Raw genomic sequence first — 20,818 nt, forward strand, 5'->3', positions numbered from 1 at the left:
TCGGCAGAATGTGTTCATACAGTCCAAGAAGGTAATAAAAGTTTCTGCTCCATTACAGCAATTTTTGCATTTTTTCTCTGAGTCATCTTAAGTGACCATTGCCAGGCTGATGATCACCTCACCTAAGCTTTACCTATCTCAGGGAGAGCATATAGAGTAATTTGTTCTCCAGCTTCCTTCTAGAGCTTTTTGTTTGTCTGTTTGTTTTTTAAAAAGCACATTTCAGAGAAAAATATATCCCCAAAAACTCAGGAACCTATATCAAATTATATCAAACCGGGTAACCATTAGGAATATCAGGGACACTGCATCCTTTCTTTCCTCTGTAACAGATGATCCTGATTTTTTTTCACTAGCAACACACTTCCAGGCTTTCAACTTCGCTACTGTGCCTGAGTTTACAGAAGGCTCACAACATCCCCTTTAGCTGCTGCTGCTCCATTTGAGAACAAGATTCATTTAAGAGCCTGCAGCTTGCTTTACGCCTGATTTTTGAAGGTTTTGTTAATTCCAGTACTGCTGCAGTATAATCAGTAAAATTCATACCAACTAACTTCTGATCCCTGTAATGATTGCTTTAATAGACAATGGAGAGAAATTGGCACTTCTACACACAGTCTTCTCAACATAAGTTGGATATATAAAATAGGGCAAGTTTAAGTCTTGTAAGTACTTGTAAGTGTAAGTGACTTCTAAGTACTTATCTTCATATATTGACTACAAGCACAATCTAAATAACTATCATTAATAAAGGCCTCTCTACTTTAGACAACCATATTCAGGTGACATGAATCCATCCATTGTTTGTCCTTTGCTCAATCAGATTGTCCTTCGCTCGATCAGATAATGACAGGATGAGGGGGAATGGTTTTAAACTAAAAGAGGGGAGATTTAGATTAGAGATTAGGAGGAAACTCTTCATTCAGAGGGTAGTGAGGCACTGGCACAGGTTGCCCAGAGAAGTAGTGGATGTTCCATCCCTGGAGGTGCTCAAGACCAGGTTGGATGAGGCCCTGGGCAGCCTGATCTAGTGGGTGGCATCCCTGCCTATGGCAGGGGAGTTGTAACTGTGAGATCTTTGAAGTCCCTTCCAACCCAAGCCATTCTATGATTCTATGATTCTATGATTCTATGATTCTATGATTCTATGATTGTATCTGACGATCAGAGTTCTATAAAGCCTGTTAACAAACGCAAAAGCATTCAGCAAAGAGCTAAAGAATGACTCAATGCTTGGAGAACAAAGAACAGGGAAGTTCTTTAAGTATTAAAAGACAGCAATAAGGTGTTCCTGTAGCTTTCTCCAGGCTGAACACCAGCTCTCTCATCCTTTCTTCATAGAAGAGGTGCTCCAGTCCTCTGGACTAATTCCAACATGTCCATATCCTTCTTGTGCTGGGGGCCCCAGAGCTGAATGCAGTACTCCAGGTGGGGCTTCACGAGGGCGGAGCAGAGGGGGAGAATCACCTCCCTTGATGGGCTGGGTCTACCTTTTTTTTATTTTATTTTTATTGATGCAGACCAGGATAATATTGGCATGACCCAAGAAATTCTCATCCAGCATGAGATATCTCCTGTGACAGTCTTTCCTAGACATCAGAGTTGACAAGTGTCAACACAGTCTGGATGAAAATAAATAAGTAAATAAATAAACAAAAAATAATAATAAAATAATAATAGAAAAGAGTGCACATGGATCAGCAGTGAGCTTTATCAATTGCTATGTGGCAGAAAGTCCCTTTTGGACTGATGACAGCAAGAGCAGGGTCCAGCAGGAACTTCTGTAGCTCTACAATGCAACAGGGACAAAAACCGGAACAAGGGAGACTGAAAATACTAATGCAAGAAATAGCCTGGTCCCACCACCTGGAGAAGTTCAGCTTAGAGGAATCATTTTCATTCTCCCTATCTTTTCTGCCCTTAGCTTCCATTATTTCCCTTTACTACTTTAATTCTCTCTCCAGAGCAAAGGAGTCAAATTCTGAGTCCTGCTGAAATTTTATTTTCTTCAAACTCTCTTTTTCATGCAGATTTTGTAGGTGATGGCTGGACAGAGATGGACACACATGCGTCTTGTTTCCTTTCATATAAAGGCTTCTGAAGAATTTAAAGCATTTAAAGAGGAAGAAGACAACATAAAACTCACAGAAAAACTAACAGAAAATCTCAATGCAATCATTGTTTTTGAAGCATTATAGGCAGAGCACAGCAGCAGAGGGAGGAAAAACTACTGTGAAGGATAAAACAGTAATGAGCATAACATCTGGGCTTGAGAGGCAGAGTGGGAGGGAAAACATCCGAGCCCTGATAGTTTAGGGCTGGCTGCTTTCCATAATAGAGTGCCAGCCTTGCTCTTCAAGGCCTGTGGTTACAGTTGCAGCATCAAAATTGTGCTCCTGTTGGACCTCACCCAGAGGAGCTCTGGGGAACCATTTAGTTTATGTCTGCATTCACAGATGCTGAACACAGCAAGCGGGCAAAGCAAAGGCAGGAGAAGTAAGTTATTGTTGCAAAATGTAGGAACCCATTAGATGTTCTTCTCCTTTTAACTTCAAAGTGCATTGTCTTCCATGCACTACTTTTAGCTAGGAGAAATATCGGTACAGAAGACCAGGCCTCAGAAGAACAGGACCAGAGAACCTACTATTACTATCATTATTTTTTACACCATGTAGTAGGATTTATGGAATGCATGGGATGTGGAGTATTCTTTGGGCACAATAGGTTCTGTAACATCATTGATCTAGATATTGTAGAAATACAGATTACAAAACCTGTTTGTGTCCCAGATTCAAGTTTTATATGTAATCATTTGACTTTGTGTCACCTGCAACAGAAGAATATGGAGCTACCTTGCTTCCAGAGGTTTCTGTAGTTTAGCTGATTTCAAAGATTAAATTTTTTTAATAAACCACAGTAACTTGAGCACGTGCCCAAGCCTCTGCAGACTCTCTAAAAATTCACAATCTCATTTTGTACCCTGAAGCCCCTATGAAGAGAAATAAATCATCAGAAAAATTATGTATGAAATTGTTTTATGGAAATTTGTATATATAAAAAAAAAAGTCAAAAGAGGTACTCTTATGCTCATTCTTGCTCTTGAATAAACAGAATTGTATTTACTAGCTAGGAAGGATTTTTTCCTTCTTTCAGCTTTTTCTGAGTTATTTCTTAATTTTTTCTTTCTTCGAAGGGAAACAAGTTAACGCATTTTCCAGTACCTTAGTAAGGATTAGTAAGTCTTTAGTAAGTCTTATTAGTAAGTTTTATTAGTATTAAGTAAGTCTTTAGTAAGTTATTAGTAAGTCCTATTGTTACAGATGAATAACAAAAAACAAATGGGCCATTTTCACTTCTCCCAGGTGAAAAATTGTTTGTCTGCAGCAGGTTAAAAGTGAGAGAAATGAACACACCTCAAATATGGCTGCTTACTTTATGGCTGGTTACTACCTTTCCATCAAACTTCTCCAAAAAATGTTTGGTAACTTAACTTAAAAGACAGGTTCAATCATGGTGAGTAGTGTTCCATTCCACTAAAAGACTGGCAGCAAGAGAGCTTTGGGAGTAAGCAGGTGATTCACAAGTATTTCAGTGCGTGAATTCATGGCAGGTAGAGTATCCCTTATTAGCACACCTCTTCTTAGCAGTCACCATCAAGGTGCCTTTCAAAACAGAGTAAGTAGTATGTAAGTAGTATATAGAATAGGATGGCTTGGGTTGGAAAGGACCTTAACGATCATCTAGTTCCAAACCCAATGTCATTGAGCAAACAGGAAGAAGGCAGTTGAGCTCTACTGATGTCCCATCCTTTAATAACAGAGATAATGCCTTGTTGGGAATGAGCGTGGCAGGATCTGGCTTGAAATAAGTGTCATTTAATGAAAGGTGAGTCTGAAATGAGGACGTAAAGGAGATAGAGCAGAATGTTATTATAGTTCCAGCACACGAATTGAAATGAAATATATTTAAAATATATCTACAAGAACTAGAAATGGTAGGGAGAAAGGGCAGTAAAGATGAAGCTTTGAAATAAGTGCTTTCAAGCAAGAAAAAAAAGCCATAATTCTTTAATGGAAAATACACATCTCAGAGGAAAGGTGGCTTCTTTACCTAAGGCCTTGTATATGGTGGAATTCATTGACACAGGATGTGGTGAACAACAAAAGGATTGTTTTAATTCAAAGCTGTTCAGGCAAATTCATGAAAACAAAATGTCTGCAGCTTGTTAAACACAAAGACAGTAGGGCAGGAAGCTAAAGATATCTGTAAACAGGCAAGATATGTTATGGAAGTATCATTCTCTGAAGTCATCCACTGCTGGCTGCTGTCAGAGACATCTAGATGAACAAGTATTACATGCATTTCAGTGTAAGAGACATTCAAAAGCTTGATATCCAACTCAGTTTCTGGGAGAACAGTTGCATTCTCCACCTCCAGCGAATTCACCGTGTATCCTAGACATCCGAAGGAACCTGTGCCCCACGTGTGTCAAATGGAGGATGAGCAATATCACTCTTGTGCATGCAGCAGTTCTCTTCACATTGTGGAGGCATCACCTGTTCACATATTCATGTATTATTCAAGAGAAAAGAGAAAATGTGAAGGACTGAATGAAGAGTCCCTCTTCGTTTGACATATGCCCTAGCAGGTCTAAGCAGAATAAGCCTGGGAAAAAATTGTTTGCAGTTTTTAAAACCAAAAAAATATTGGGGGAACATAATAAAGAGTGCTACTTGTTTTGCTGAGGTAGTGCTTGAAAAGATTCAATCTCTTTCTGCCTGTGTGGGTGATACTTTTTCCTCACACTAAGATGCAAAAGGCTTTGCAATGGCTCTGGACCTCCTCTATCTCTGAATTGTGCTCTATGAATTTGAAACAGGCAGGAGGGAAGAGTTCGGTCTGAATAACCCTCAAGTACCAAAAAGCAAAGGTTATTCTGGATCTGAGTGATAAAAAACATGGTAGCTGGTGAAATGGTCTTTTTTCACATTGGAAAATCTATAAAGTCTTGAATCCAAATGATAGTCATTGCATAATCATTATCATTAAAAGTAGGCATCATGGTCAGCTTCTGACATCATTCTGTGGGGGGAGAAACTGTTTTTTCCCTTTTGTCTCTGCTTATGCCACTTCTGGGCTGAGGAATAATTGGGAAATCTGTAATGGACAAAGAGGGACTCAAAAATACAACCACGGGGCTGAAATGAACCACCTTAAGTACATCTTTTCCTCAATTTTGCCAAACCACACAGATCATTTGCCCAAAGCTGGGAATCAGAATAAAACTGAGCTTACGTCTGAGCTGAATATCAGAACACTGATGGAAATACTCCTGACAGCTAAAATGGCTTGCTGCAGAGGAAGTTCTGGTGACACAAATATCTGCACCCTGCCCTCTCTTGCTTCCGAGCTAAAATATGTGGTGAATAAAAAGGGAGATAAATTTCCGCTCTTTTATTACACACACACTGTGTTTTATCTGCAGTTCTCTTCAGTTTTACCAATTCAAGTCACAGTAGAAGCAGTTTGGACACGACTCAGAAAATAGCCCCTGATTTCCAATTAGTTTCTTTGTCATTCTTTGTCCTTCACTCATTGGTGCTGGCCATCAGCAGCTCCTGCTGCAGTCAGTGGGAAATGAGAAAGGATATTAAACTATTAATTTCTTCCTTGCTGGCTGCCTCAGTTTCTCATCTCAACAAGAACACAAATATTCTTGATCAAGATTACAGTCATCATAATGTTAATCCCTGTAAAGGTCTTCAGATCATGTGAGAGAGGCACAAATTATTACTGAGATGATGAAGAGAAAAGAGCAATTGCTGTTACAAAACAGACCAATGAGGCACTTAAGCCTTATGTCCAGTCCCCAACAGCTGATGTTGCCACCTACACGAGCAGAAGTCATAAATCCTATCAAGACCTTTCCTTTCCAGGTACACTGTTGTTGTTGCTGTTTTGGTGTGTGTTTTGATTCATTTTGTAGATATGTCACTGCATCGCCTAATGTATAGAAGCAAATTCATCATGTCTGGTAATAACTAGCAACTGGCATGGTATGTCCCCATTGCTTTTTAGTAAGATGTTTGCATTGACATTGCTGGAATCCCCTGCAGGCACAACAGGAAAGGTTTAGACACCACCAGTTCATGTGGCGTATCCCAAGCTGAAACTCACCTGGAGAAGAGTCATTAAGAGGGCTCAGGGCAGCTGCCCTCCGTATCTTCTCCAGACAGGTTTCTTGCTCCTTTTTAATGATGCAGTTGGAATGTGTTGCTGCAACCTGAGATGGGAGAAAAAAATGTGGAGAAAGAATAATTACAATCTTAAAATATCTGGAGAGTTTATGAAGAAACATCAGTCAGCTTTGAGATACCCTTCCAAAAAGAAAAAAAAAAAAAAAGCAATTAAAACATCCTTGGAAGATAAGAGGAAACTGCAATTAACTTCTTGTTTTGCTTGTTTGTTTTGTTTTATTTTCAGAAAGCTTAAGGTCAAACCATGGAATTATTTTGTTGTTGTTGTTTTTAATTTTGCTCCACATGTCAAAGTGTATTTTCTAAAGTGTTTGCTTTGTTTTACTGTATTTCTTCCTCAAAAAAGGCAGAAGAGAAGGTACACCTCAATAATGAAATAGTATAAAGCAGAATCAGAAATCAATTGAGATTCTGTTTGATCTTCCACCACTTTCATGTGAGTCTCACACAATCTATTAACCTCATTCAGGACCCTAAGCTAAATTAAAAGTTCTTTCTCTCAGTCTTTCACCCTGTCCATTCCTTAATGCTTCCTTCTTCTTTTCTTCCCAGTGAATACAAGGCAGTTCTCTTGCCAAAAGAGAATGCAATGCCAATTCAACTGAGATGATTTGATCCACAACTTACTAAAAAAAAAGTGAAGAAAAAAGAAAAAGAGAGAGAGAGAAAGAGAAAGAAAGAAAAAGAAAGAAAGAAAGAAAGAAAGAAAGAAAGAAAGAAAGAAAGAAAGAAAGAAAGAAAGAAAGAAAGAAAGAAAGAAAAAGAAAGAAAGAAAAAGAAAGAAAAAGAAAGAAAACGAATGTGTAAGAGAAACATTGTGACCAATGGAATGTAGGCAATTCCAAAGCTGCAACAAACTGAAAATGGGACCCATTCCCAGAAATCAATATAAGATTTCACTCCTGTTGCAGAAAGTGAGCAGGGAATATCTATCCAAGCAAAATACAATCTCAGATTTCATTAGGCCATTTTACAGGGGCACTGCTAAGGTTCAAATCAAACTCAGTGGAAAGACCCATGAAAATCTGTGCACTAGTTGAAGATGATATAGGTCAACCCAGTTCACTGTAAGCAATTTTGTTGTTTCATATTTCCCATACCATTTTCTTCACTCTAGATGATGGAGAATTAATGAGGAAGTAAAGTGTGCCCCCCAAGTGGTCTGTTTTCTCTTACCTGATAAGTAGGAACAAGCAAACAGGGAAAACAATACCTGAATTCAATCTGCTTCAATTTATTTTTGGAACCCCATTCACATGGGTCAACTTTATTTTCCTCTTATCCCAACAGAGGGAAAGGAATGGTGTGAACTCTTTGGGTCAGTAATGCATCAAATAGACCATGCACACGCAATACACAATACCTACAGTACATCCCAAGGCATGCATCATCCTACTTTGGTTATGCTTATGTTGTGCAGTTGTGTATGCTAGGAGGCAGGGACCCATTTGCACACTTATGCCATTATAACACTTACAAGCCAGCACCCCTGTTTCAAAGATAGAGGATTTCTTAACGAACCTCCAGTGTAGAGCTTTACTCACCATTTGGGAAGAGCTAATGCTACACCAAAGCTAATGCTCCCCAAAGTCCTAGTAATAAATTTAAGCAGTTTTCCCCATGGGATACACCAAGCATAACCATATCAGAGTTGTTTATCTTCAAAACAAACCATGTTCTCTTCTAAGGGCTCTCAAGGGCCTGGAAAAGACATACTGTCACAGGTCTCTGGGATCTCCCACGAACATTAGGGCTTTGCTACATAATCCCCTAACCTTGCCAAAGATAGGGAAATTGCTTTGGCCAAAATAAAAGTTCTTAGAATCTCTTTGAAAAAAATTAAATAAAATCAAAAAAATCAAAACAAATCAAGCTTCTGTTGCTAGCAGCAGTTCACTTTGCATAGTTGCCCAGGTCTGATCCAGGTTCAGGATCTGTCTCAGTACAGAAATGTTACCATTTCTATACAGTTAGGCATGTACAGATTAGAAAATCTGTCATTTTATAGTTGCTAAATCTACAGAGGCAGGATACAAATAAACAAAAGGAAATGTTTCTTCACACACTTATTGTTAATCTGCAGAATTCTTTGAAGCTTCACATTGTGGATGTTAAATGTTCACAGGAGTTCAAAACATATATATGTATGTATGTAAGTATGCAAAATCCATCTAAGTACACTAAACATTAAGAAACCCACCATGCCCAACTTCTGATGTCATTGGAGGTAACTACAGACCTTTGAGAAGTATCTTTAGATTAAATCTATAGCCAAAGGATAGAAGAGTGTGTTTTAGCCTTCCTATTTTTGGCATCTTCTGTAGTAAGAGTAAATCGAAGCCAGGTCTTTACTGACAATAAAGAGAGTGTAAGGTGAACAGCTCAGGTTTCATTGTTTTCCTTGCTGACAGCCACATTTAGTAAGATGTATCTGACTAAATTGACTAAATTTAGTCAATTGTATTTGAGTAAGTCTGGCTCAGGAGATACTGGAGATACAGATTGCTGGACACAGGGAGAGCGCTATACCAATATGCTTCACCTGTCCCTGTAGCTTTCCTTAAGCTTTCCCTATCGGCACAACACTTTGCTATGGCCTCCCATAACTATCTTTATGCTGTTATATAGCACTCTTCATCAACAGACTTTAATATTTTTTGTCAGGGTTCAAGGAAACTGAGACAGAAAACAAAGAAAAAGAGGAATCGGTAACCTCAGCGACAGAGAAAGAATAGAAGCTGCCTGTCATCTCTGCTAATTAGCAGTGCCTTTTCAGAGAAAATAAAACCATGTTTGGATTGCTTATAACAAAACATTTCTTTGTTGAAGGCAGAGATGTTTTAAGGTTATCATGTTTTCCTGAAAGGATCCATATGTTTCATGCGTCTCCACTAACTATGTACTGGCAGAGTTTATGCCTTTAATCTGTCAAGTCTGTCTTTAACAACTGAACAGCAGAGACAGTTCACATGGAAGTGTGAGCTTGAACTTCATGGCCTCCTGATTTTGCTTCTTTTGACTCAAGGACATTTGCAATTTCCTGAATTCATTGCAGGCAGTCTGGTTTCTGTTTCCCAGAAGATATCAGTAATATGTGCAGTCAAAGAATATTTTGACACATACTAGACAAATCTAGAAACTAGATGGAAAGTACACAAAATTAACTATTTATTTATTTATTTATTTACCACTCTCAATGAAGTGAAGGAGATCGACTCAAACCGATTTTGAAAATGCATACATTTCTATAGATAAGGCATAATAAACAAAAAGATAGTCAATTCCAAGGCACAGGAGCCCTGAACTCATGAACACCGAAGAATAAAGTTCTGACAAACAGGTTCAGATCAAAGCTTTAAAGCAGTAAATACAATCAGTATCTGTTCAATTGTGCAAAACCACAAAAAGACAAAAGTATCTAGCTAAATGTATTGGGCTTATGTGGCAAGGTTTTGGTCACAGTGGGAGCTGTAGGTATGGCCCCTGTGAGCAGAGCCGAGCAGCTGCCCCATGGCAGATCAGAGCCAGCTCCAGCCGGCTCTAAAAGGGACCCCTGCTGGCCAGAGCTGAGCTGTGAGCTACACTGGTTGGGCCTCTGGGAGAGCAGAAATAAGGGGGAAAAAAACTGCTGTGCTACAGCAGCTGGGAGAGGGGAGTGAGAAATGTGGGAGAAGCAGCCCTGCAGCCCCCAAGGTCAGTGCAGCAGGAGGGCAGGAGGTGCTCCAGGCACGCAGCACAATTCCCCTGCGGCCTGTGGAGAGGCCCCTGGTGGAGCAGGCTGTCCCCCTGCAGCCCACGGGTCCCACACGGAGCAGATCTCCACGCTGCAGCCCGTGGAGGAGCCCCCGGTGGAGCAGGTGGATGTGGCCTGGAGGAGGCTGCGGCCCACGGAGAGCCCCCGCAGGAGCAGGCCCCGGGCCGGAGCTGCAGCCCGTGGAGAGGAGCCCCCGCAGGAGCAGGGGGTCTGGGGGGAGCTGCCGCCCGTGGGGGACCCGTGCTGGAGCAGTTTGCTCCTGGGGGACGGACCCCGTGGTACGGAGCCGTGTGGGAGCAGGTCTTGAAGAGCTGCTGCCTGTGGGCAGCCCCCGCAGGCTCAGTTGGGGAAGGACGGCATCCCGTGGGAGGGACCCCGCGTGGAGCAGGGGCAGAGAGGGACCGTGAGGGAGCGGCAGAGACAAAGCCTCAGGGACTGACCGCAGCCCCCATTCTCATTCCCATTCCCATTCCCCATTCCCTATTCCCCTGCACTGCTCAGGGGAATGAATTAGAAGAGGGTATATGCGAGGAAGGTGTTTTTAGTTTGCCTTTAGTTTCTCACCACTTAGTGTGTTAGCAATAGGCAATAAATTACATTAATCTCCCTTAGGCTGAGTCTGTTTTGCCTTTGATGGTTATTGGTGAACGATCTCCCTGTCCTTAGCTCAGCCCTTGAGACCTTTTTCATTGTATTTTCTCCCTGTCTTCCTTTGAGGAGAGGAAGTGAGAGAGCGATGTGGTGGAATATAGTGAGCCATCAGTGGGAAGCCACAAAACTAAGTCACTATAGATGTGCGATAAATTGAGAACTTTCATGTTTTCTTCTTTTATTTTTATTAAGGTGACCGTCACAGAAATAAACTGGTGTGTTTTGTGCGTAACATGTAGTACTAACTCCTGAATGATCCCTTGGCATTACAATAACGTTAATAATAGTAATGTTATCACATTACAGCCTACATATATTTTCTCACACATAGTCTTAAGGTGCTGCTTTACTGTGAACTGTCCCATTAAGAAAGCCATTAGTAATACACAAACCTGAATAGCAAACCCAGTGAATACATCCGTGCTGCTTCCAGACCTGACCTAGAACTTGTAGGCTTGTAGGACGGAACTAGCAAATTTTTAGAGTCACTTATTCAAGCAAAGCATTCCTCAAACATATGGATACTCCAGGGAAGGAACCATGTAGAAGGAATTATGGAGATCAGAAGGGCACCATATACTTCCTTCCTTGCTCAGAGAAATAAATATGCATAGCCAGCTTATCCCAGCAGGAAATTTAAATAAGTTCTCCGTTTTCTTGTTTAGGTTCAAGAATATCAAATGCTAGGAACAAGGCAGGTGAAGGTAAGTTTGAGAGCAACTTCTTTCTCTCCTCGGGATTTCTGTATGGGAAAGGTGACAAGCTAAGCTGCTTGATTTAATGCATGAAGATCTACACAGCACTGTAATAGTTCTGCACCTCTTCCCAGCATGTGGCATCGACTATGCCCTGCTTTATACATGGGTTGGTAGAAATCACTGACATTGCTCCCCAGGCCCTCATCTCCAGTAAACGTGCAAGTAACTTGGGAGACAATAGTCCTGAAAATACATCCAAAGAGCATGAAGCAGGGCTTTGAGTAGACAGCTCTGAGAGAGCAGCGCTAGACCACATTAAGAAGATGCTTCCTAACCACTTGTACTGAGGAACAGGGGTTATAAACTGAAACTGAGCACCACGCTCAGGTACCTGTCCTGACACTATACATCAAAACATATGTATATGACACTGCTTGACATACAGCTATATCCAAAGAGAGCAAGTCAGAAACCTAAGCACAGATGCCAAGACCATTTGATATGCCTTAGGGTATCTCGCTTGACCTCCAGTTGCTTCTGCTTGCATTGGCCATTATGTTTGCCCTTTCTCAGGATATTTTGGACCCTGTAGGGCGTATCTAATGTCAAAAGACTTTTACATTTTGGCACTTGACTCATTTCCTCAGTTATATCAAGTGCATACATTTCTCAGAGATAAAAGAGCACTTTCTCTATGAAAGGGAACATAATCCTTGTGACACATTCATAGTCACTTATAAAGGTTTGTGCGTAGCAGAGGATATATGGATTGCTGGAAGGATTTGGAAAAAAAATAATAACACATTAAATCTGGGTATTGAAAGAGGTCCCAGAGTTATCCAAACTAATTTGGATCATCCTGTGGGTGAGCAGTAAGGAAGGGTCTATTCAAGAAACGTGAGCTGTCTTTGACTACATATAGTCATTCAAAAATACTTAAAGTTCTGGTCATTTTACTCATTATTGGTTTAAAGCATATTTTCACTCCACAAGTTAACTCAGTGGAGCTAAAGAAGTGAGAAAAATCCTCAGTGTTCTTGAGAAACTCCAGGATCAGGCAAGACGCTTTGAAGTCATAATTAGATGTGATAAAGAACAGGGCAATTCCTTTGGCATTTTATTTTCTACAAAGACCTGATTAAATACAACAATTCAGTACTAGTTACTGTTCTTTCTTCTTCTGATTTTTCATATTATGCCTGTAAAGACTTGACCTTTTATTTGTAAAGTGATTGAGAATATTTCCACAACATTCAGGATGTGTCATATCAGACACAGTGATAATAAGGACTTCTCCTTATTTAAATAAATAAGAGGTAAATAGAGCTAAATAGAGCTAAATAGAGGTAGAGTCCGATTCACTTGTCTAAGCATTCGTTCTAAAGTAATGCGATAGAGGAGTTTAATCCACTAGGTTTATAAGATCACTAACTTCACACTGAATTTTACATGTTGCTAATTCTATTGTGACTTTCAGTTTTAAAATGTTAGGTCAAAAAATGATACATTGATTTGTGAACATCACTCAAAAAAGCTGACTTTTCAACGGAAACATCTCGGGATTTAATCACTACTCCTAGCAAGCAATGATTCAACTGGTCAAACCAGGGTCAAGACTTGAAAAACATTATGTTAAAAATAGAGGTGTTTGAGAAGGAGTTCTGGTTATCTGGATTTCTTCAGATCTGATTTACATCTGTACTGGTATTCACAATATTGGCTTGGCAGTTGAACAAGTTGTTGTCTCTGGAAAGGCCTTACGTTGTTACTTGATTGCCTTTTTGTCTGCCTGTGTAAATGGCACCCAGACTACTGTAATTTCAGAACACTTTAGGCTAAGTGAGCGGGTAAAGTTATTAAAAACTTATTCGAAGCAAGGCACAATTGTACAATCTGCAGCAAAGTTTTGACACTATGCTTTAAGTAAGAAGCTGGGCAGGAAAAAAAAAAAAAAAAGACCAGACATTAAAAAAAAAAAAAAAAGAAAGAAAAAGCAGCTAAAAAGCAGCTATTCAAAACCAAACAACCTACCAACCAACTAAATAAACAAAACAAACAAACAAAAACCAACAAAAGAAGTCCAATAGTGCATGCTGCCAAAACAGGGCATTGATCTCTCTCAGACTGGCTTGCATGAATTTAAGATATGTTTACCTTCTAACACTGACAGCTCCTGGAGAGATGTAGGTCTCACTGCAGATTAGAAAGTAGCTGCAGCATAATCAACAGCTCCCTTCACTCAGTGGATACCTTCTGAAGTGGTAAGTCTGGACAAAATGTGTTATGCAACATGGGGAAAACCTGTTTTTGAGTTTACCTTAACTGGCTTTATATCTTGGAAATGGGTTCAAAAACCTTGTCTTTCAGCGTGATGAAGCTTTATCAGTATAGTCGATGTCTTCCACAGAAACTGACATCTTGAGTTAAACCAAAGTATACCTTTACCTTATCTCTTGCTATCTAATAGCAAGCAATATCAATTTATGTTTCTTGAAACCTTGTGTTGGAGGGATAGAACCACTCATTGGAAAAGCATTTAAAAATCCTGGTAGAGAAAATGTGCTTGAAGTGAAGCTAAAGGTTTGATAATCATTTCTGATTGTTATTATATTATGTAAACTGGATTTCTCTGACAGTTCCTAAGAATTTCCAAAGTTAAAAATTCTAAAAATGCAGCTCCCAATAACACATGCTTGATGTCTTCTTCCTTCAGTCCTCATAGGTCATCCTAGTCCTGAAAAGCTGAGAGTCTCATGCTAACACTGAAATTCCCACTCATCTTCAACAATACTCAAGAGCAATGTAATTTAGTGTCCAAATCAGGCTCTAAGCCCTTCCAAATCTGACTGAACCTTCAGGGAAGTTTCTCACCCCTCTTTGCGTTTTCAGTGCTGGTTGAAATTGGGTGGAGTGGCCTTCCTGCAGGCCATCAGTGGTGCAGGACTTGCAGAGATCATCACCAATCACTTCCAAGGACACTCTCCAAGTTGTTGGCACAGGCTGCAACATGGCAGTCCTAAAACATAGCAAAGCTGCTGGAAACAGAACAACTCAGTGTAGATCCAAGCTTTAGCAAAACATCCAGAAGTGCCCATCTCAGCAAGCAGAAGCTCACTGAAAGGGGGTTTCGGGCAAATAATGCATATGGAAAATTGGTGGAATTCATGTTTAGCAAAGGAGAATAAATGATGAGTATTTTTTTCTTGGGGCTCTGTGGTCAGATTGCTCCAGCTCCGTGTAGCCATATTTTGTGCACATTCAGCACGACAGTTCAGACTGATCAGTAAGGAGAAACGGCCGGAATGGAAGTTGGAGTGCAGGATCTACTTTTGTTAATACATTGAGTCACTCACTGAGAAATTAGGAGTTATATTTACAGAAATTTGAGATATAATGCTCAAATTCAGTTGAACACCTGCAGTGGGGGAACTGAAAAAGGATCTCTGGGACACAATACTCTTCTCATCTGGGGAATTGCTGATCCAGTGGGGTAAACATTAGGTGACAATGATTTTGCTTGTCCAGCTCCTAGATTTCCTCTCCTTGTCTTCCACCTTGGCAGAAAGACTGGTCTGTTTTAAAGCATGAAAAATTCCCACCTGAAATCTGAATAGAGGTTTATGTTGTTTCCCTGTGATCCCTAAAATGTCCCTGATGATCATCCTGCACCTCACTTGGAATGACATTTTCTGAGAGAAATAGCAACGATTCGAAAAACTTGTTTCCCTTGTGTATTACCTCCAGAGGATTTTTGAGAAAGGCATACCTCTTTGTCACTCATCAGAGAGCATTGGTAATATAGCAAAAAAATAAATAAAAAAAAAATGTTTAAAGTAGCCCTGGAAGGCTGCATCAGGCGTCAGAGCAATCCAAAAATAAGAGTGTATAAAAGATAGCCTAAAGATGCCTTAACCTTCTTTTTCTTTGATCTACAGATTTTGTGTTTAGTTCGTCAGTCATTAATACACCTTTGCCTTCATCCAGACATCCTTGTCTCTGGTGGCTGCAAGACTATGTTAACTATCTATGGCATTTTTTTTTTTATTTTTTATTTTTTATTTTTCCCAGCTGGGTCTTAGAAACCTCCGAGAATGGAGACTGCACAGCCTCTCTCTGCAACTTCTACCAATGCTGAACTGTCCTCAGGGTAAAACAGTATCTCTTTATATCCAGTCAGAACTACCCTTATTTCAGTTTATGTCCATAGTCTGTTGTCCTCATGACATGCACCATGACAAAGAACCTGGGTCCATCTTATTGATGACCTCCTCATAGTTAATGTAAGGCTGCTACTAGGTTGTCTCAGAAGCCTCTTCTTCCACCAGCTACACAAGGCTATGTTGTGTAATATATATAACATATATTATATGTTATATATACATATATATATATATTATATAATATATATAACATATATATATATATGTTGTGTAACAATGTTTTCCTCAACCTCTCCTTATAGGCCATCTTGATGGCCTTGCTCCAGGTGCTTGACACCTTTTGTATATTGAGGAGTCTAAAACCAGACCTAACATGCTAGATGTGGTCTAACAAGTAAAGGGTGATAACCGCTGACCTAGATCTACTGGCTGTTGTCTTATTAATACAGCCCAGGACACTGTTGGCCTTAATCTGATTTCCTAGGATCAGTGTAAAGTGTGAGGAGACAATGCTAACAAGTAATTGAATGGTTTGTCACACTGAAAAATCTCTTGATGAGTTTCACTAAGTGAAGGCAGAGGGAATTCGTGCTAATGTAAGACTCCTCTCACTGAGGGGACACTGAGAACAGAGAACCTTTTAGGATTTCTGTATTTGTCATGCCGCTGGATGCCACATTCATTTGCAAGGCAAGTTTTTGTTATTACTTGTTATTATTTGCCCATTTATACTTCATTACGTTTAAACAAAACCCCAAAATGAAAAGATCTTAGACAGGAAATTTGTTTTGTGCAGTCTCCCAGCAAGTTCAATAGAAACCCCATCTGAGTCACACTTGGAACAGAAATGCGTGATGAACAGCTACAGGAGGCTGCAGAAACGATTTCTCCACACACACACATATACCCTACTCAGGGGAGAAAGCTTTAATTAATCCACTAATTAAATTAAAGCTATTTGCCCTCAACTATCACGCGCATTCCTCCCTTTCAGTCCTCCACACAGGCGGTTCCAGCAAGTGTGTCGTGCTACAGCTTTCAGTCTTATATTCTCCAAAGGGGCTTTGGGACTGGGGAGAATACTGAAGAACAGAGGCAAAGAGCTTTTTACAGCAGTGGTAATGGAAGTACTCAAGCTTATTCTCAATTTCCCTCCTTCTCCTTTCAGTAGTAAGAGGCATTGGTTCAGATATTGTGCCAAAGTGAGAGGAAAAACCACCAACAAAAAACCCTCAGATCCCACATGGAATCAAAACCTTGCACAAAAGATCTTGTCTAGGCTAGCTTTTTCAACAAACTGTTCTTTCTCATTCCCGTCTCTGGAGTGTTTCACCACTATTCCACTGTAAAAACTCAAGGAGGGGAATGAAGTTTTTATTCATGAAGGAAATGAAGAAGCAGAGTGAATGGTGTGGCAGAGCATCAACACCTTGAGATGAGCCAACATGGAGCTGAGTGGAGGGGATTAGAAAGAAAAAGAGACATTATAAGAAAACTTCCAAATGACGATCAGTGAGACCATACACAGAAGGAGTAGCACCACCAGAAAAAAGTTACCATTTTTCAGATAAAGACTTTGCTTAAGAGATACTTAAGAGCAGATGAGGAGGAAACATAAAGTTGGGGCTTTCGTTGTTCTTGCGCTATTGGCACTGTGTAGGAGGAAAATATAGCAGTGACTATAAGGACATTTCTGGCAGACTCATGGTTCACAAGCTGCATTGTTCCTCTGTTGTCCCAGCTTATGACTGTGAAGAGTGTGATGTACCTGTGCTTTCCTATGTGTCAGTTACATTCATAGTCATTTGTCATTGATACAAATAAAAAATGTTGTATAAAATGTTGACGTACTGAGGTGTAATTCAAGTAATCCAGTTCAGGAATAAGAAATGGTTTTGTTCTGCTTAAAGATGTCAACATGAAATGTTTCACTGTTTTGGAATCAAAGTTTTAAAAGGAGATGAAATTTATAATGTGGGGAAAAAAAAAAAAAGACTATATGTATGAGCATATTCACATATTCCTGCTGGATGAAGATGACAAAAGACATTGAAACAATGCACATTGAGTATTCCACGGGACAGAAAATTCGAAAATTTGCCTGCATAAAGTTATAATCACTATAATCCTTCAGCCTGGGTTTATACCACAGGGAATATGTGACTAATGCTACTTTTATTAGGTGATCTAATCTAGTGATTAGTCCTTAGGACTAGTGACAGGTGACTGTCCTTAGGATTGTCTGCCTAAATGATCAGGACCTTAACTCCTTTTTTAGGACTACATCAATACCATGCTATTGAGAAGTATCAGAAGAAGCTCCTCTCACAGCCAGTTAATGGTTTGGACACTCAGTGTTGGTCAATATTTGTCACTTCAGTTATCTAGGTAAAACACATGGTACAGAAGGAGACTTGCAGCATCAATTCTTGTTTCTTGCTAATAACAAAAACGAGAGCCCAAAGTGACTTGTGAGGCTGTAGACATTGTACTGATGAATCCCATCCCCATTCTACATCTCAGGAACTGTTATCTGTGCATTGTTTTTCCACCTCAAACAGGCCAGTAGAAGAATTGCACTCTCATTGGGTGTGTGATTTAGTCATAGCTGATCATCAGTATTTAAATATCTAGCAATAGCTCTTTAATAATGACATTTAAATGTAATTCTCAGAAAACATCATCTCTGGTGATATGCAGTTATATCATGACAGTTGCTAAGTTCTGGGTAGGTAAACCATTGCCAAAGGGGTGATAAGTTCCACCAACACAACTCCCTCCACTGACGCAGCAGACGGTTCAGTACATTTGTGATTCATAGGAACTTAGCTACATGAAAAATTTCTGTCTTGGGCATTTGTAAGCTTAAAAATGATACCTGGTTAAAGACACCCTAGATATAGATAAATGGAACCAGCCACATTACCTGTTGTGTATTATGTATCTTCTTAAATTAAAGTAGCCAACTCCCTAATTAATGTACGTGGCAAATAATACTTTACAATGGAAAAATTGGCCTTTCCCTTTAACCTTATTAGTTGTAACATGCAGCTTTGAAATTGGCTCATGCTTTATGATCTGAATGCATTCAAATGTGCCCTGCTCAAGAACATGCAGTGACCAGGTGATTGAGTGCAGTACTGGACCTCAGTTGCCCATTCCTGATGTTACAAAGGAAAGATAAAAATACATTTCTTTCATATACACCATAAAAGAGGAATGCATGCCCATACTCAGTGTCAGCAGGGGCTCATATATTAGCCACAATAAAAACACAACAGGCAGACAGCAGTAACTGGGGTTTGATCCGTACTGGCAAAAATAAAAATCCACAGAATTCTTTTCTTAAAATGCAAGAGTTGAACTTTAAACCATATTAGATGAGGTTCACTGTGATGTATTGGGATTTTCTTTTTACACACTATAAAAATGCAGACTCACCAAACTAAACGAAAACAGATAAGTTGCACACAGACTGCCCAGGAGACAATCGTGTGGACAGGAGATAGGCAGGACCCAGCCCCTGCTCTTCTAGCTTGTCTCTAGGTATAAAATGCACACAGAAATGCATTCATCATATATGTTCTGCTCATGAGGTATTCTTAGGACATCTTACTGGTAACTACACTATTCTACATGAGCTGAATGTCAGTCATGATTTCAAGAAATTCTGAAATATGATGTGTTACAAAATAAAACTGCATATGTTACTAGAAAACAAAACTACTACTACTACTGATAATGATAAATAACAAGCACAAAGAGCCAGATTGCATACCCTGCCTCAAATTCCTATTTTATTTACCACTGCAGGCAATGATTTGATTTAAGGAAGGACAATACAGTTACAGAGATGGCCTTCTTCTAAGAACAGATCTCCCCCTTAAAGGGTGACTGTGTTCCAAAGAAACCTGCAGGATTTGGATCCATTTCAGACCCTGACAGCTAAGCCACAGGTCTCACTTTCAGTCTTGTCATGACCCAGATTCTGCTCCAGCATTTTCTGCTCTGCTGCTATATAGAAATTTGCACAGATAGGTGATAACTTCCTGAATAAGGACAGATTCCAAATGCATTTTACTGTCCTCATGGTACATCCCCCTTATTGTGCTCAGCCCCCCAAAAATGCAGCAGGCATCTGAAGCGTTAAGCCAGCCAACCTAGCTGGCAGGTACAAGGGCATTCTTGCTGCAGAACACGGTGGCACAGGGGCTCTCTCCAAGGATAACAGATGCTTCAGCTGTGCTGTTTGCAGCTGACTGCAATGCGCAGACGTTTAGGACTCAGGATCTTTTGCATATTTAAACAAGAGACAAATTTTCAGTGTCAAAAAATAAAAATAAAAAGAGAAAAAAGAAAAAATAAAAAATGAACAAGGAAACTTTGAAGCCCAAACATACAGGGTTACTACTTTACAGTAAAGAAATTAAATGCTGGCCAATATTTTTAAGTTTTTCTTCTGCATGGAAGAGTCCATAAACTGGCATTCCAGAGAAAGAGGGAAGGGTTCTGCTGGGATATTTATGTATGCCAGATTTAATAGGGTCCCCGAAGAGATCCTAACTTTATATGTTTGGCCTCAAAAATGCTGGATGCTGCTTCATCAGTGGTAATGACCACATTATAGACTCACTGAAACCTGGTTCTGAAATTTTCAGCCATTCTAGATTCCAAAAGTCTTCATGTAGTACACATCCCAACACTACAAGCAAATTTTGCCTCTGTAGTTAATAGCGGAAGCTGGTGAGAGCCAGCATGTAACACAGTCTTAGGAAAGAGACAAGAATTTCACAGATATTAACCTTACCAGCTTCATTTTCAGCTTTCTACTCATATGCATTCCTCCCAAGAAGTTCACTTCTGATATTGTATTTCCAATTACAGAGAGAAAAATCAGTTTCACAGAGTATATTACTTTTACAGACATATATGTGCAAGGGAATAATGATGAGTGAAGCATTTACTCTAAGGTAAATGGTCTAAATTTTCATAACCTCACTTATTTCTGAACTGTAGTATGACTTATATGAAAAAGAGATATACATCTGAAGCCCTAGGAATGGAAAAATTAAATTGCAGTAATGTTTTGATTTGGTTCAATTTGTTATTAATAAAAAAGTTTCATTTTCTGTGGAGATGGGTAGGGTTAGAAATAGGGGGAAGGTATTTCAGACTGCTTTGGTTTTCTTGATATCAGAAGAAAGCATTAATACATATAAATACTGTATACCTAATGCATACTGAACAGAGAAAGTGAGAGAAGAAATTCCCCTCCCATGAGAGCAAATTGTGTTTACA

At 39.7% G+C, this 20,818-nt stretch overlaps 1 protein-coding gene and 1 long non-coding RNA gene across 15 annotated transcripts in view; one reads left to right on the forward strand and one right to left on the reverse strand.

Moving 5' to 3' along the window:
• The window catches only part of ADCYAP1R1 (ADCYAP receptor type I), a 144,950-nt gene that overhangs the window by 78,371 nt on the left and 45,761 nt on the right, over nt 1-20,818 (reverse strand). For all 14 annotated transcript variants that reach the window (XM_013182431.3, XM_048062363.2, XM_013182423.3 and 11 more), the window contains one exon: nt 6,178-6,283. In XM_013182431.3, the coding sequence (XP_013037885.1) occupies nt 6,178-6,283 (106 nt within the window). The remainder of the gene's footprint in view (nt 1-6,177; nt 6,284-20,818) is intronic.
• On the forward strand, nt 9,695-16,058 carry LOC125182614 (uncharacterized). Its single transcript, XR_010829030.1, has 3 exons — nt 9,695-11,366; nt 13,531-13,621; nt 14,074-16,058. It is a non-coding gene; the product is annotated as an uncharacterized lncRNA (long non-coding RNA).

This window comes from Anser cygnoides, chromosome 2, assembly GCF_040182565.1.
Source record: "Anser cygnoides isolate HZ-2024a breed goose chromosome 2, Taihu_goose_T2T_genome, whole genome shotgun sequence".
Lineage (NCBI taxonomy): Eukaryota > Metazoa > Chordata > Aves > Anseriformes > Anatidae > Anser > Anser cygnoides.